Raw genomic sequence first — 15,673 nt, 5'->3', positions numbered from 1 at the left:
ACATGATATTTAATAAATAACTGTTATAAGGATAAAGTAACGGTAAGATTTGAAATATAGTATAAAATTCGAAAGCTTTCAGATTTTTTTTTAAATTTTTAAATCCTTATTTTATTTGCATGAAGAAACTGGGTTTTCTATGTGAAACTAAACTTCATCGGACTGTTGATCATATAAGGGTGTGTTGTACTGATAACGAATAATCTCTGTTTTAAAGAACATTCCTAAAAACCAGACATTTCCGCTTCTATGTGATAACGTTTTGCGAAGGTAAAAACACTTTTAGAACACTTCACTTTAAAGAAATGCAAACGGAAACAAATATATATTCTTGCCACCATTATCAAACAGATAAGGAAAATTTTAGTCTATAAAATGAGCCGTGGTAAGAAGCGTGGAAATTATCATGATTGAGCTGACCAGTGTAAAATTATTACGGAAACAAAAAACAAAATCGAAGTTACAGAAATCTAATTCTGTAAGAAATTACTATTCTTATTTTATTCATAGTTGGGTTATTAAAATTCTAGCGTCTGTCTTATCTAGGTGAATAAAGTAATTATTGTAAAAAGTGGAATATATAATGATTTTAATGCGTCCAATTAGTGTAATTCCTTTGAGTCCCTTCATAGTTTTTTTTAATCAGTATCAGACATATTAACTTTGAAAAAAAAATTAAATACTTCATGCCTTTCCGAATGCAAAAACACTAGCGCGTGAAATATAAAAGTATTTATAACAGATAATGGCAATACATTTCTTTTAAACTAATCATTAAATTTGAAAGCAAATATATATGCTTTGCTGAGTGGCAGCATGTTTCATGAGTTTCTGATTAAATTTAAAACGCAAATAGCTTAACGCTTTTACAGAATGGCAACACATCGCTTTCAAATGAATAAGTTCGTTAATTTAAAAATTTTTAAATTCACACAAAAATATAAAATACATAAAAATAAAGTCAAAATTCAAAATTCCGGTTACAAGGTGCACATGTGTCGGTGGAGGACTATGTGTATTAAAAATTTGGTGCCTTTCGATGCCGCCGTTTTCCGACTATGGGAGTAAAATACATACACATATACATACATACTCGAATGCATATAATGCATGTAAATGGGTACATGTATATATATATACTCGTATATATCTTAAACAAGTATTTGGAAAAGAAAAAAAAAGCTTCACAGGATTGAAGTAAAATTAATTACTATAAAAACAATTGTTTATTTTGTTTTTATTCTTTAAAAGAATACAGTATCTGGTGAAAAAGTATGAAAAAATTAAAATGTGTTAAATACTAACCCCTTGAAAAGTTTGATTTAAAGCATTAAAACATAGGAAGATTGGTAGTTTTATTTGTAACCTACAGTTAATATTTTTTTCTCACTTCTATTGCCTATTTAAAATTTTTTTCTCCGGCTTTAATTTTCTCACTATCAATTAACAGAAATATTTCTGTTCTGCATAATGTTTCCTCAGATAGAATAATCTTTTAGAATAATCTTTTATAAAATTAAAAAATCTGATGTGTACACCACATGACTTCCTTGTACGGAATATTAAATTATACGCATTTTTTCCTGCATTTCGTTTAAACTTATTGGATTGAATTAAATATACTTCGCCCACAGCGCATAAACCCCAATAGAATAAATGCATTCTTTAAAATTCACTCTATTTGTTTACCATAGCGACACTCTGGCTCTACGTTCACTTAACAGTATTATATTTCGTTCATATTATAACTCAGAATGCACAAAATTTATATAATTTAAAGAATTATCTAATCGTTGCCACATGTTCTATTCAAATACTATAATAAAGCTAGAACGATGTGTAAAAGAAATTAAGCAAACAAAACAAAAAAGAAACAATTTTTCACAGACTATTGAGTATTTCTCATTCAATTAATTCTCACTTCGCGACAAGGCAAAAATACATAAAAACTCAAAATATCTGTATTAAAAATTACTAATTATTAAAAATTAAGTAAATCTTAAACACTTATTTCCTCGAAAAATTTCCAGAAAGGATTAAGCATGATTTAATTCGCAATAATAAAAGAAGGCGTTATCTTTGTTGTTGCGAAGCTAAGTTTCTCTAGATTGGCAAAAAATCCACTACTCTGCTGTTTCAAACGTAAACAAGCAATGGCCGCCATCAAAAAAATTATTAGGCTTAGCGGCACTTAAACAACTTTTAAATTGTATATAATTCTAAAAATATTGCATACAGATTTACCATAGGCATCAAAACCTTAACCGGAAGATAAGAAAAATATAATTCCATCATTTTTAAAACAAAAAATGTACAATTTACAAACATATAAGAGTAAAGAAACTGAGATCACTTTGCCGGATAACAGAGTGAATATATATATATATATATAAATATATTTATATACGTTTGGTGCGGCCGATTGCAACTAAAATACGAGGTGCACATCTACATGTTATAGCAGTGCTACATACAAAATTTCCTCGTTCTGAGGCTACGCGTTTTTGAGTTATGCGAGATACGTACGATCGTACATACGCCACGAAATCTTCTCTTCAGAATTCCTTTTAAAGCAGTTTTATAATTTTTTTGGAGGAAAAGAGTCTTTTATTATGTCCTTATGTACAGATATCACGCAAAAACATCGTTAAATTGCATTCGAAAGCGGTCAAAATGGATATTTTCGTTGAAATATGCTGCCTGAAACATTTCGCGATTACAATACTTCCTTTTTACTTCGTACAAGGAAGTAAAAAAGAACTTTTTAAAACAATTGTTATTCATATACACTCTTTTGAAAAAAAAAATCGAAGCACTATGAAGGCAGTGGTTGTTTTTGATGAAATCCTATAACCCACCTGCACAATATTTATGCATTGGCATGCATACATGCGTGCATACATATATATATGCAGATTCTTGATTGCTTAATAAGAGATATAAGTAAGATACAAAAACACGCCGAACAACTTTGACTTCTAAATTAATAAGAGATATAAGCTCAAGCTAACGCTATCAATGTTTTCAACACTTTATAAATAGATGAATAAATCGCAAAAAAAATAGCGAAGAAAACCGTTATCAGAATTGATAAAATTATAACGTACTGCGGGGAATCAAGCGCTGTGTCACCTTTTTCAGTTAAGCTGATAAACGCCTTCTTTCAGCCGCTCAGAGAACGTTGTTGACTTTGCTACGAAATTTTTTTTTAAAACAGTAACCCGATTTCTCAGTTCTACACTTTGCAAAATGTCTGCAGACAACGATTGTGGTGCCTGTGAGAAAAAGTTATTGGTTAGCGGTGATGTAGGATGTGGCAAAACATCCTTACTATTCACATACAGCAGGAAAACATTTCCGAACTCAGAAAATCCGTTTCTCTACGAAAATTACTCCGCAGATGTTGAAGTAAATGAAAAAGTAGTGAAATTTGAGTTGTGGGACAATACTTGTCAAGATCATTACAGTCAGATACGAACATTAAACTATCCAGGCACCGATGTAGCTCTGTTATGCTTTTCTGTTGATGATCCAAACAGCCTGGAAAACATAAAAAAGAAATGGTTGCCTGAGCTAAAGTTATATTGTCCAAATATTCCTTTCTTAGTAGTTGGCAATAAAAGTGATTTAAGAAAGAATTCTACACTCGAAAATGCTGTGATTTTCGAACATAAGAAAGTTGCTAAGGAATTAGGTGCACATGCTTATCTTGAATGTTCCGCTAAACTTCAAGAAGGACTTCAGGAAGTATTTGAAACTGCAGCAAAATTAACTCTTTCGGTGCAAAATAAATAAACACTTTAGCTACCTTTAAAACTTTGCGAAATGTGCTTTTTTTTTATTGCTACTTAAACGGACTTTTCTTACAGTAATGCTAGAGTATGATCATTTACGTTTCTTTCTGCAATTGTATTTGCGGAAAATTCATAACGTGAAAATGTGCCAAATCTGTTGCTTAAAAATTTCATTTTATTTGTTAGAAATGTTGTTATGTTAATTGTGCGCTGAAAGATGCTTTTTAAACTGCGAACTGATGCAATACTATGAGACTATTTTGAAGTAACATGCATCGAATGAAAATTATTTTGCAAGTTAAATAACTAATCTTTCAGTGTTTAGCACTTTAATCGATATGCGCTTGCAGAGTTGTGATCAAAATTCAGGTAAATCGTTTAGTTAGCATAGTATTGTAAACGATATATTCCTTCATAAACTTCAGATTAAGATGATTTTATTAGCTGGACTGAATACTAAATATAGATGTTTCATTATTATCCTATTCATTTTAGTTTGCATCCTGATAAACGGCTAACGTAGTTTTTTGCAATATAATTAGTTAATTTCAAATTGCTTATAATCCATCTCTCCCTACAGCTAATATATATATATATATATATATATATACAGTATATATAAACAGTAATTGCTTGACATATTTGAATCTATATTTTATATTTCTATTATGTGTTAGTAAGTATGCATGTATTATGCACGATGAGTAAGAGATTCGGCTTACTAAGAAATACAGTGCTTTAATATTTTTAAGGACCTTAATTTGCTGAGTTGGTAACCAATTCTGTATGGATTATGTAATACTACGAAAGCCAACTCAGCGGATTTCAAGATTTCAGTATATATAAACTTTTAAGACATGAGTGTCTAAACTATGACCATTTGAGGGCCGCATTGTAAAGGAAAAAAAAATTGCGGGGCCGGATTGCAAAGAAAAAACGTTTGCGGAGTCGTGTTTCAAAAAAAAAAAAAAAAAAAAAAAAAAAATTGCGGGGTCACACATACAAATTGTAATAAAAATTAGCTTTATGCTGTTTTATTAAAATTAATTAACTTCTTTTTATTATTAATTTTTTTAATTTGAATTAGATATGTATAAGTACATATTTATTATTAATTTGTTCAGATTCACTTGTTCAGACCTTTCGGAATTTGCTTTTGTTGAACAAGCAGATCGATATCGGGTTCACTAGACGAGGTTGCAATTCTTAATGCATTTTCAAGATGTTTGTCAGTGATCTTTGTCCTATTTTTGTATGCTTCATTTTTTAAAATAATTGTTCACAAATATAGGTACTGCCAAAAACTGAAGACATTAATAAAGCATGATTGTGAAAATTATGATATTTATCGTGAGGTAGGTAATCTTTATAAAACTCCAGTATAGATACGTTTTCAAATTTTTCTTTCAGTTGAATGTCACTTTGCAGTTAATACATCATGACATACTAAGATGTTTTTATGTAAATTTTATTTAAATTTAATTTTAAAATAAATGCCAATGAATCGATTATATATGAATCAAATTCAGACATTTAGTTTCTTATAAAATTATGTAAATTTAAATACTTAAATAATTTATGTTTAGGCCGCATTTTAAAGACCTTTGGGCCGCACTTTAGACACCCATGTTTTAAGATATCCGACTACGTTCTAATTGTCAATTTCGATCATATTTTCCCAAAGATTTTTATTACTTTATTTTAAAGATTATAAATCAGTCTTTATAAAATGGCTGTTCTTATTCTACGTCGTGATCTTAAATTTTGTATTCAAAAACCTGGAAGTAGACACACAACTCTAAATAATTTTAAGAGAAAATTTTTCATTTGACTACGTTTGGTGATAGACAGAAGATGGAACCTTTATTATTAAGTGCTCGGAAACGAGATTAGTTTTGTAATTTAATTTTCATACTAGGCAACGTTTGTTTTCCTCCTGTTTGCGTTTGCTGTTAATGAAAAAAGAGAAATTTCTCGAAAACTAGCTAGTGCATGTACTCAAGCAGGCGTATTTAATATATATTTTACTTTGTCACTTAAATTTTAATCCGCTTAATTCATTATATCTTAATAAATATAAGGGAGAAAATAAAACTAAACTATTGATAATATTTTTGTGGGAACATATCTAGCAATCTTGATATTTCACATTTTTTAAACCAAACAGTAAGGAAAAAAACCAAAGTTATGCTTTGATAATATGTTTAGCATTTGTTTCTATCTTTTTAGTAGTATTCTGCTTAATAACACTAATAATAGATTTATTTATACTATTTTCTAAAATTTAGGTGTTGAGCGTAACCGCATATCTTAACTGACAGTACGTTACTCTTTCAATGCTTTGAACGCAAAAGAAATTCACAAACATTTTTGTAATCTATTTTTCAAATTGTCTTTCAAAAGTATGTGTGTTGATTTTTTTATTTCTAGGGAACTTATATTCTGTTACGTTTTAAAGATATTATTGATAATTATTTCTTTGTTATCTTATTTAGTTTTAGGAAATATAATTTTAGGAAATTAAGTAAGAATAAAAGTTTTATCTAAAATTTTCATAATAAACTCAAATATTTCAAATTAAACATTAAAAACTCACTTATAGATTTATATGATTAGTATTTTATTAAAGGCATTTCTCAGTTAACACCTATTAGTAAATATTCGTCTTAAAGAGGCAAATTTTAAGGAAGGAAATTTAGTAACAAGTTCCTGTTTGTATAACAGTCTGATAATACTGATAGTTTTATATTAAATTTAGCTGTTCCAAGAGAACTAACATTAATAAGCTGTGATTAAATGGATACATACTTATTCTTCATAACTAGCGATACAGGTATCGACTTGTACAGGATACTAATACATTTAACTAAGTAAAATGTAAAGATATAAGAATACACCAAATCTGGGAACAATTTGTCATGAATTAGTAATATATAATTATAATTTAATAATATATTAGAATTATGTTACTTATACGTACCTGTATTCAAGAATACTGTGATTCAAAATTTGCACAAAGATTTCATTTTCTAGCATTTAGAGTGGTGTTACGTAATTTGTGGTAAAATCATCGTAAATAGATAAACAAAAATCATTAACTAGAAGTTTTAATAAAAGTTTGAATTCGCTCTGAAGCTTTTCCAGCTACGTCATATACTTGTATACAGAAAGTCGAAATAGTCAGCACTTTACATGCAAAAGAGAAAGCTATAGTATTATTAACTCTGTTATATTTATAGTATTGAAAAAAAATGTCTTACATCACACAACGATTCCAAATAATATAAATAAGAAATATTACAACTGCGCCAATTTCCTAAAATTCTATGAAAAACTAGTTATATTACAAGAATATAAAATCAGATAACCAAGAAAACACACAATTTTTCTCCTTGAATACAACTGATTTTAATGAAGTTCACGTGTAGATTATAAATAAAAAAATTAGTTGAGAATTTAAATTCATGCTGTTGTTTCAATTATTCTAAAATTATCATTAATGCAAGGTAATCAGAAATAGTTTGAACATAATGAGTGATGACAAATTGGATTGAAGAACGGAAAAAAGAATTGATAAAACTTGTAACCCATTTTAATAGCACTATTTAAAAATATGGAACTAACTGAAAGCGGTGGATTTCATACTGCATTTTAATTACACATTTTTTTGTTTAAGAACCATTAATAAATTATTTGTTTATTAATTTTTTATCGGTGTATTCTTTTTCACTGTATCTTGCTAAAATTAGAAACTTCTGAAATTAGGAATTAGGAAATTCTGAGATTTTAGAGTGTATATGTGTATTAGAATTATTCATATTTTCAAAATATTAAAAGAATGAAATTTCTGGATATAAAACGAGTGTCTATAAAGCAAGGTATTTATTTTCTGTACATTCCAATTCGTGTCCTGTTGGTTAATGAGCCTTAGCATGATAAATTAATTTTATTTTTTGTGAAAATTCGTAATTATATTTTACTTAAATGCGAATTCTGACAAATCACCTTAAGAATAATTTTCAGTTACTTTTAACCGATATTCGATAATTTTAGCAAAATGTTCAAAGTCATAAAAAATAATAATAAAAAAAAGATATTTACTAAATTGTGTATTATTTCCATGTGTTGCAAATTGTTTCAAAGTATTGTCTGAAACAGTTTACCACAGTATTAATCTTGACTCGACTAAAATCATCTACTATTTACCCATCTGCACATTTTCTTGTTTTATTAAAGTTTAGATTGCGAAAATATGCTTTTGACATTCAGCATATTAGCGTTTAGCTTTAATAAAACTGACTCGCAGCTAATTATGATATAAAACAAAGTTGCTTATTCAACAGCAAAGATATAATTACCTCAAAATATGTACTTTGTAAAACAAAATTATATGCTTTATGTGTTATTTAAATCTTTTGAAGTATGAAAAATATCTTGTAAATTTCATACATTACTGACATCTGTATTTTCATTTTGCAATGAGCACTAGATGGCAGCACCATGCAAAGTCAAACCACATAAGTTCTGTTTATGACTTGTTTTAATTGTAGTAAATGATTTTTTATTCTAACTCAGTTCGCAAACTTATACAGTTATTTTAACTATTAAATTTTAAATAATATATTCCCCTGTATTTTTATTTGATATTATTTAAATCAAAAGGGAAAAAATTTAAATTGAAAATCAATGAGATGTCTAAATTCATTTGCTTTCGAAAGAAAATCAGGCACCCGGGGTATCTGAAATTCTGTTACACCATTGGAATACAGTATCTAGTAATGTTGTATTGAGCTGTTGTAGTACAGTATCTAGTATGCTGTAAGTTTTATTTTGCGAATTACGTATTAATTTCAGATCAACTTTGTGTGTTCTTAGTTATCATTTCGAAGTCTCATCCTAAACATTTTGTTGCAATAAACTTATGTTTTAACAATGTAATAAAAGTCAAGGATAAAAATTAAATGCCTTTTATATCAATATACATTTTTCATTCATTTATGAAATCTACAAATAATAATTATTTATTTTAGTACTTATACCATTGCGTTGGTGCTGCCATCTACTGACAACTATAAGAATTATAAAACGCTTAAATATTGATTGAAGAAGCACAATTTGTTTATCAAAAAACAGAAATATAAATTTCTATTTTTATAAAAACGAATTTTTATTGAAAGACTTGAAAAATTTCGTTGAAGGCCAGATCATTTCAAATTTGAAAAGGATGAGGTAATTTCGTCGTAATATTTAAAACGGGCAATTTCTCGACATATCTAATCGTACTTGAAATCCGGATATAAAACTTGTGAAGAATTTTTTGCTTCTTCTTTTTTTAAAACCATTTAGAAACTACATTTCATAACCTAACTTCGCACATCTGAAATAGAACTTGGATATTCTGTTCTTATCAAATGATAACTGTTAAATTTGAGGCTTTGCCAAACAACATTTTCTTTTCAGGCAATAACAACTCCATATTCCCTAAAATATATACAAATATATAAATAATGTTTAAAATATATACAAATAATATTTGATATAAAATTAGGTAGCATACATTCAATATTTTCGAAAGCAACAAATCATCTGTAAAACGTTACTAAAAGAAAAAAAAAAAAAAAAAATCCAGTTAAACGAAGCTGCATAACATCATGAGCTCCATAAAGTTATTCATTTACGAGGGACTAACAATTCATAAAGTCAGGGTTCCACATTTACGGACTTGGTGCAAGGATAACAACGGCACTAGTCAGCACGCCACTCAGTCAGCTTTTCAAGTCTAGGGACTTCATGTGTATTGATTGGAAGCTGAGAATGCCCGAACTCTTTCGGTGCCTTCCGAGTATAGAAGTCGCAAATATAATTGCGAATATTATGCATTTGGGGATAATATAAATGCAGTTAGCTTATACTAAACTAAATTCTTTTATACAGATGGCACAAAATTAGACTATCTGCCGAGACTACGAATCCTAGTACCCAGTGGCGTAGCAAAGTCTCGTGCCCCTGGTGACTAAGTTTTAACTTGTAACCCCCATGTACACCAAAATATAAAATGAAATTTATTGAGAAAGCAATTTTTTACATAATTATGTGTGTAAGAAAGGCACAATGTTAAGGAAGGAAATGTCTTTTTATTAATAAGCCAGTTTAATACACAATGTAAGAAAACATTTTTTTTTATTACGATAGTACCTTTCGTTGCTATAGTTCACAATTTTATTATTATTATTAAATGTACAATTAATTAATTTTCATTAAATTTTAATTATATTACAATTTAATGAAAACTCAGTTTTTTACAAGTTTTATTCTCTGTGCTGTACTTTACTTTAACGTAAAACTTAGAATCTCTTCTTTCTAAATTTGTGTTTTCTTTTTAAAATGTGTTCTGCAAATTTTGAAACTGTGTCATAAAAAGCACTACCTTCAGCTACACTACTTTTAATTGACAAATTGGCTAAGCTAGAGAGTTGAGCTTGATTCATAGTGGATCTGAGATAATTCTTAAGCAGTTTGTGTCTCAAAAAGCTATTCTCACATGATGCAACAGCAGCACATGAAGTTAAGAAAAATATTAATGGAAAAGTGTGACTGGGAAGTGTCGAAAACTCATTTTGTTTAGTGGGAGACAAACAGCGTGTTAATATTTTACCCGGTCGTGGCTGTGTTGACTGTTCTAGCTTAATTAAGTGCTCTCTTAGTACAGTGCTCTCTTAGTTTTTTGCTTAGCAAAAAACACAGTGAATTCTGCAAGCCTTTATAAAAGATCTATGCATTTCCTTTTCTAAATATTTCTATTCATTTCTAAACATCTGTCTGGCTAACTGGATCAATTACTCTTTTGGGAAATTAGACTTGCTTCTAAAGTTTTCTGTTTTCCAGGGCAAGCTTTATGTTATTCTGTGGTTTCATGGTTGTGAACTTTCGTACTAAGTTTCATCAAGCTTGAAAACCAATTACAAAATTCGATGTATTATTTAAACTTGCATCTTTGTCAAAGAACCTGCAACAAAAACAGTACTTTGGCTTTTGATTGAGTATCCCATCGATGTTCTCAGAGTTTTTCGTCATTTGGCTGCCTGATATAGAGTCAATCAGAAATCAACTATTGGTCAGCACTCTTTGTTTTATTCTTATCCCTTGTCTCTTAACTGAAATAAATGTTCCATTTTTGTTTTGAAGCACTTCACTTCCTCCTTTAATTAATCAACTCTTATGTTATCTGTAACAAAAAATCCAACCAGAAATGTCAAATAAAATATTGCTATTATTTTCTTCTTCTCCTCCATCTTGGTCTGATGTTCTGTCTTCTAATTTATTTTCTTTTGCATTATGATTATCTCCGGAGTTATCATTTTCTTTAAGTTCTTTAGTCACTTTGGGAATTCCCTCTCTAATTTGTACTTTACTTTCGCGGCATCTATCAGGTTTTTCGTTAATTCCAAGCTCATTATCCGATTGAGATAATATTGCAACGTCTTCTATAATTCATGTTGATGTTGAAAGTTTAACAAATTTAGCATCAGCTAGCGACTGAATTTTCAAAACTTTAGCTTTTTATTTTTCTCTTTACTGTACTCCACTTGAAAGCTGTCGCTTCATTGTCGTGTATCTGATATACAAAAAGCGTCCAGGTTGCTTTCGAAAAACGTAAAAACGATATGTCATATTTTATTACGCAAAAGATCGCTCGTTATTAAAACTTTACAAATTTATTATTTAGGACTGCCTACAAGCATACATACAGGTAGACATTTTGTAGAAACCACATTTAAACTCAGGAAAACCTAAAACAGTACTTTTGGAGGATCACTGTGTAAGGAACTTAAGTTTTACTAACGTTTATTTTTATTTTAAAACTTTACTATCCTTTCTTATTTTCTACTGCCGGCCAGAATAAACGCGTTAATTTGTTTATGCAAATTGTACTTGCTAACGCTTAAAGTACTTAAGTTGTGGCTTTTTGTCAAGAGTGTTATAGCGTTATTGCTGAGAGGCATTTCTGTCAGGTGGCTTACGTGTCTTACGGGAGTGACTATTGCTTAAGTACAGAGGGTATTTACACATTTTTAGAACGATTTTGGTACAGAACTTTAAAAAGAGTAAATACTGTGGAATTAAACCTTATGGCAACAGTTTATTGTTTGAAATGAAAAATGTCGTCCGCTACTTTTAAATTCATTCTTCTTTCAAAATATCGCATGTATACAAGATGTTTGTGATATCTGGCGACTGTTTGGCGATCAACAGAGCATGCTTGGCGCAGGTAGCTCTTCTTCGAGAAGGGTTAATGTATTTATTAGGAGTTGCATGTTAGCCTCGGAAGAGGAAGGTAGTAGATTGTACTATGCGGTAGGAGCGACGTACTGCTCTGAGTAACTATTATATTATGCTTTGAATTATATATTTAATAAATGTTTGTTTCGTCTTGCTAAATGGTGCCTTATTAAACCACGAAGTCATCACAACACGCTCTCTTACGAGAAAACCAGAGAGGTTAGAAGCTTAGAGCGTTGAAAACGGAAGAGGCGTAAAGTTAAGCCTAACTAACGAAAGAAGTGTTCATTTGCAAAAGAGAGTAAAAACGTGAGAATTATTTAATCGAGAGTTTGAAAGGCTTGATTCTAAAGGAAAATAGAAGAAAATGTTCAAAAACGCAAAGAAAGAGGATTTAGTAACAGTTCTATTGGAAATTGGCGAAGAAGCATCCCCAGATTTGAAGCTGGTAGAACTGAAACACAAACTCCAGAATAGCAAGGAATACATCGAAGATGCTGATTTCGTGAAAGAAATTCTGATTACTACAGTGGAGAATAGAAAAAGAAAAGAAGAAATGGAAAGAATGCAAATGGAAGAAGAAAGAATAAGAACAGAAAGAGAACACGAAATAGAACTAGCGAAGATTCGAGCAACTCAAAATGAAGGAAGTAGAAGTCCAACACCTTTAATCCAAAACACAGAACGAGAAACCGAAATTTCCCTGGACAAGCTGATCAAAGGAGTAGAAACACTGACTATACCAGTACCGAAGAGAGCAGAAGAATGGAATATATTTTTCGATTCTATCGAAAGAGCATTTAAGCACAAGGAGGTTCCCGAAGAATACAAATCAGAAATATTATTGAAATTAATTGGAGAAAAAGCTTCAAATGTTCTTGTTTATATAAAGGAGGAAGATCTGCAAAATTACGAAAAAGTGAAAACTCTTGTTCTGAAGGAATATCAACCTACTCCTCAAACCTGTTTAGAAAACTTCAGAAAAACTAAACGTTATTCCGGCGAAACGCATATCCAGTTCGCTTCAAGACTAACAGCTACATGGGACTATTACTGCAAGTCAAGAGAAGTAAAGGATTTCGAAACACTCAAGAAGTTAATTATTTCCGATAAATTATTCCAAGCATTAGATGAAGAAACAGCTGCACACGTCGCAATACGCCAAGGAAATAAATGGCTGAAGCCTCAAGAATTAGCTACAGAATGTGATATTTATTTCACGGCCAAAGGAAAATCTTTCGACGAAGTTCGAAATGGAATTAAGCGATCACCGAGATTCCTGGATACAACATGTGCACACGACAAATATATTCCACCACCCATGAGAAAAGAATATCCAAAACACGAAAGATTTCACGCGAGAAGAAAAGAATGTTATATTTGTGGAAATTATCAACACATCGCGAGAGATTGTCCAGACAAAAGAAGAAAGAACGAAACTGCAGTAAATAAGAAGGGAAAGGATGATTCCAAAACTCAAAAAAATTCAAACAGAACATCAAAAGAAGAAGCCATCGTAGCTAAAGTAGACTCATCCCATCTACGATCTGAATTCGCAGAACGCATTGTTCAACCACTGCAAAAAGTAGATATTTTTATTAACTCTGAGAAAATCGAAGCTATCGTAGACTCTGGAACGCAGATAACGATCGTACATTCATCGCTCATTCCAAATTTAGAGGAGAGAGAAGGAGGTAAAATATTGCTAACACCTGCTTTCGGACAACCAATTGAAGCAAAAGTTTGCCGTGTACCTATTTACCATAAAGATCATGGAAGCAATATATTTAATTTTGTGGATACATTAATTGCATTGACTGATAAGCTAAATGTGCCTTGCCTAATAACTCCAGAAATATACGAACTGTTGATTAATCCTGCGGCAGAAGAACCAAACGCAGAAAGAAATAATTACGGAAGCGAAAACTTACAAACTTTATTCGCCAATGCACAGTCAAACGACAGCGTCGATTCCCCCCCCCGCTAATGCTTATGGAGGAGAAAAACGAAGAGGAGGAAGTCAAGAAGGCGAGTGTTTATGTAAACACAGACTTATCGTCTGCTGAACGCCTACGCGAAGAGCAAGTTAACTGTCCCTCGCTGAGAGAAGCATGGAAGCTAGCAATAAAAAAAAAGGAAATTAGTTATTTATTGCTCATCTTTTACATCACCAAGAAAAAATATTAGGACAGACTGTTTTTCAGTTAGTGCTTCCGCTTAGTAGAAGAGCACAAGTGTTGGAATTAGCACATAGTTCCATTTTCGGCGCACATCTTGGAATAAGAAAAACAAAGGAGCGAATACGATATTCATTTTATTGGCCTGGATTAGCACAAGATGTAGAAACCTTTTGTAAAACGTGCAAAGATTGTCAGTTGAAAAGTCCAGAAAAGCGATCTGACAAGATTCCCATCACACCGGTCAGAAGGCCAGGATTACCTTTCGAAACAGTTAACATCGACATTATTGGACCTATTGAACCTTTCTCTGCTAGGAAACATAAATATGTGTTATGTCTGGTAGATCAACATTCCCGATGGCCAGAAGCCATTCCACTGAGAAGCTTGACAGCAAAAGCCACTTGCGACGCGCTTTTGGAGATTTTCATGAGAACAGGAATCCCTAATACAATAGCTAGTGACAACGGAAGTAACTTCGTTTCAAAATTAACTAAAGAATTCCAGAACAGACTAGGTTCTCACCCTAGGTTCTCTACACCTGCTTACAGTGCTTCAAATGGATTAGTAGAAAGATGGAACAAGTCTTCAAGCAAATGTTACATCATGTCATCAGGACTGATCCTTCGAATTGGGATAAGCACATCCCATACCTGCTCTTTGCATACAGAGAAGTACCAAACTGCACCACGGGTGTCTCACCATTTCAGCTGATGTATGGAAGACAACCAAGAGGTCCTTTAGCAGTACTGAAGTCTTCATGGTCAGGAGAAATACCTATACCACCTAATCTAAGTGAATCGGCAGTGGATTACTTACAACTTTTAAAAATAAGGTTAGAACAAGCAGCCGAACAAGCCAATTTAATTGCAAGTGATAAACAACAAAAATATGCTGAGTACTTTAATCGGAGATCAATACCAAAATATTTCAAAATCGGAGAACAAGTTTATTTACACATACCAGATTCAAATAACAAACTCTATGCACGATGGACTGGTCCAGGAGAAATCGTGAATCATTGCCCACCTCATTCCTATAAAGTAAAACTACCTGATGGAAAGATCAAACATGTTCATGCAAATAAAATTAGAAAATTCCAAGCTAGTGTCAATGCAGTTGGAGTGATATTTGAAAATGAAGAAGAATTTGGAGAAATTATAACTTTACCAGGAAAAGATCTCTCGACCCCCCTGGAAGATTTTGAAATAGATGCAAATCTGAATTTAGAAAATTTGAATCCGTAGCAGAGAAGAAAATTGATAGCTCTTATCAACAAACACCGAGCACTAATCACCGGAAAGCTGAAAATAGCTAAAGTTGAAGCTCATAAAATTAGATTAATACCCAATATGGAGAGGAAGAAACCTTACATTTATAGGATTCCTGAAGCATTGAAACCCAAGGTCGATGAAGAAGTAG

The 15,673-nt window shown here is 31.2% G+C and overlaps 1 protein-coding gene across 1 annotated transcript; it reads left to right on the top strand.

The window, feature by feature from the left end:
• The first annotated feature begins 3,127 nt into the window (after positions 1–3,127).
• On the top strand, positions 3,128–7,502 carry LOC118187597 (ras-like GTP-binding protein RHO). The gene has a single exon (XM_035357851.2). The coding sequence runs from the start codon at positions 3,250–3,252 to the stop codon at positions 3,793–3,795; it is 546 nt and encodes a 181-aa protein (XP_035213742.1). The 5' UTR covers positions 3,128–3,249; the 3' UTR covers positions 3,796–7,502.
• The last annotated feature ends 8,171 nt before the right edge of the window (positions 7,503–15,673 follow it).

The sequence above is a fragment of the Stegodyphus dumicola genome, chromosome 3 (genome assembly GCF_044657685.1).
Source record: "Stegodyphus dumicola isolate Sdum_Otavi_A_Nest chromosome 3, ASM4465768v1".
Classification (NCBI taxonomy): Eukaryota; Metazoa; Arthropoda; class Arachnida; order Araneae; family Eresidae; genus Stegodyphus; species Stegodyphus dumicola.
Note: the sequence above shows the minus strand (reverse complement) of the source record. Positions and strands in the feature narration are given on the sequence as shown.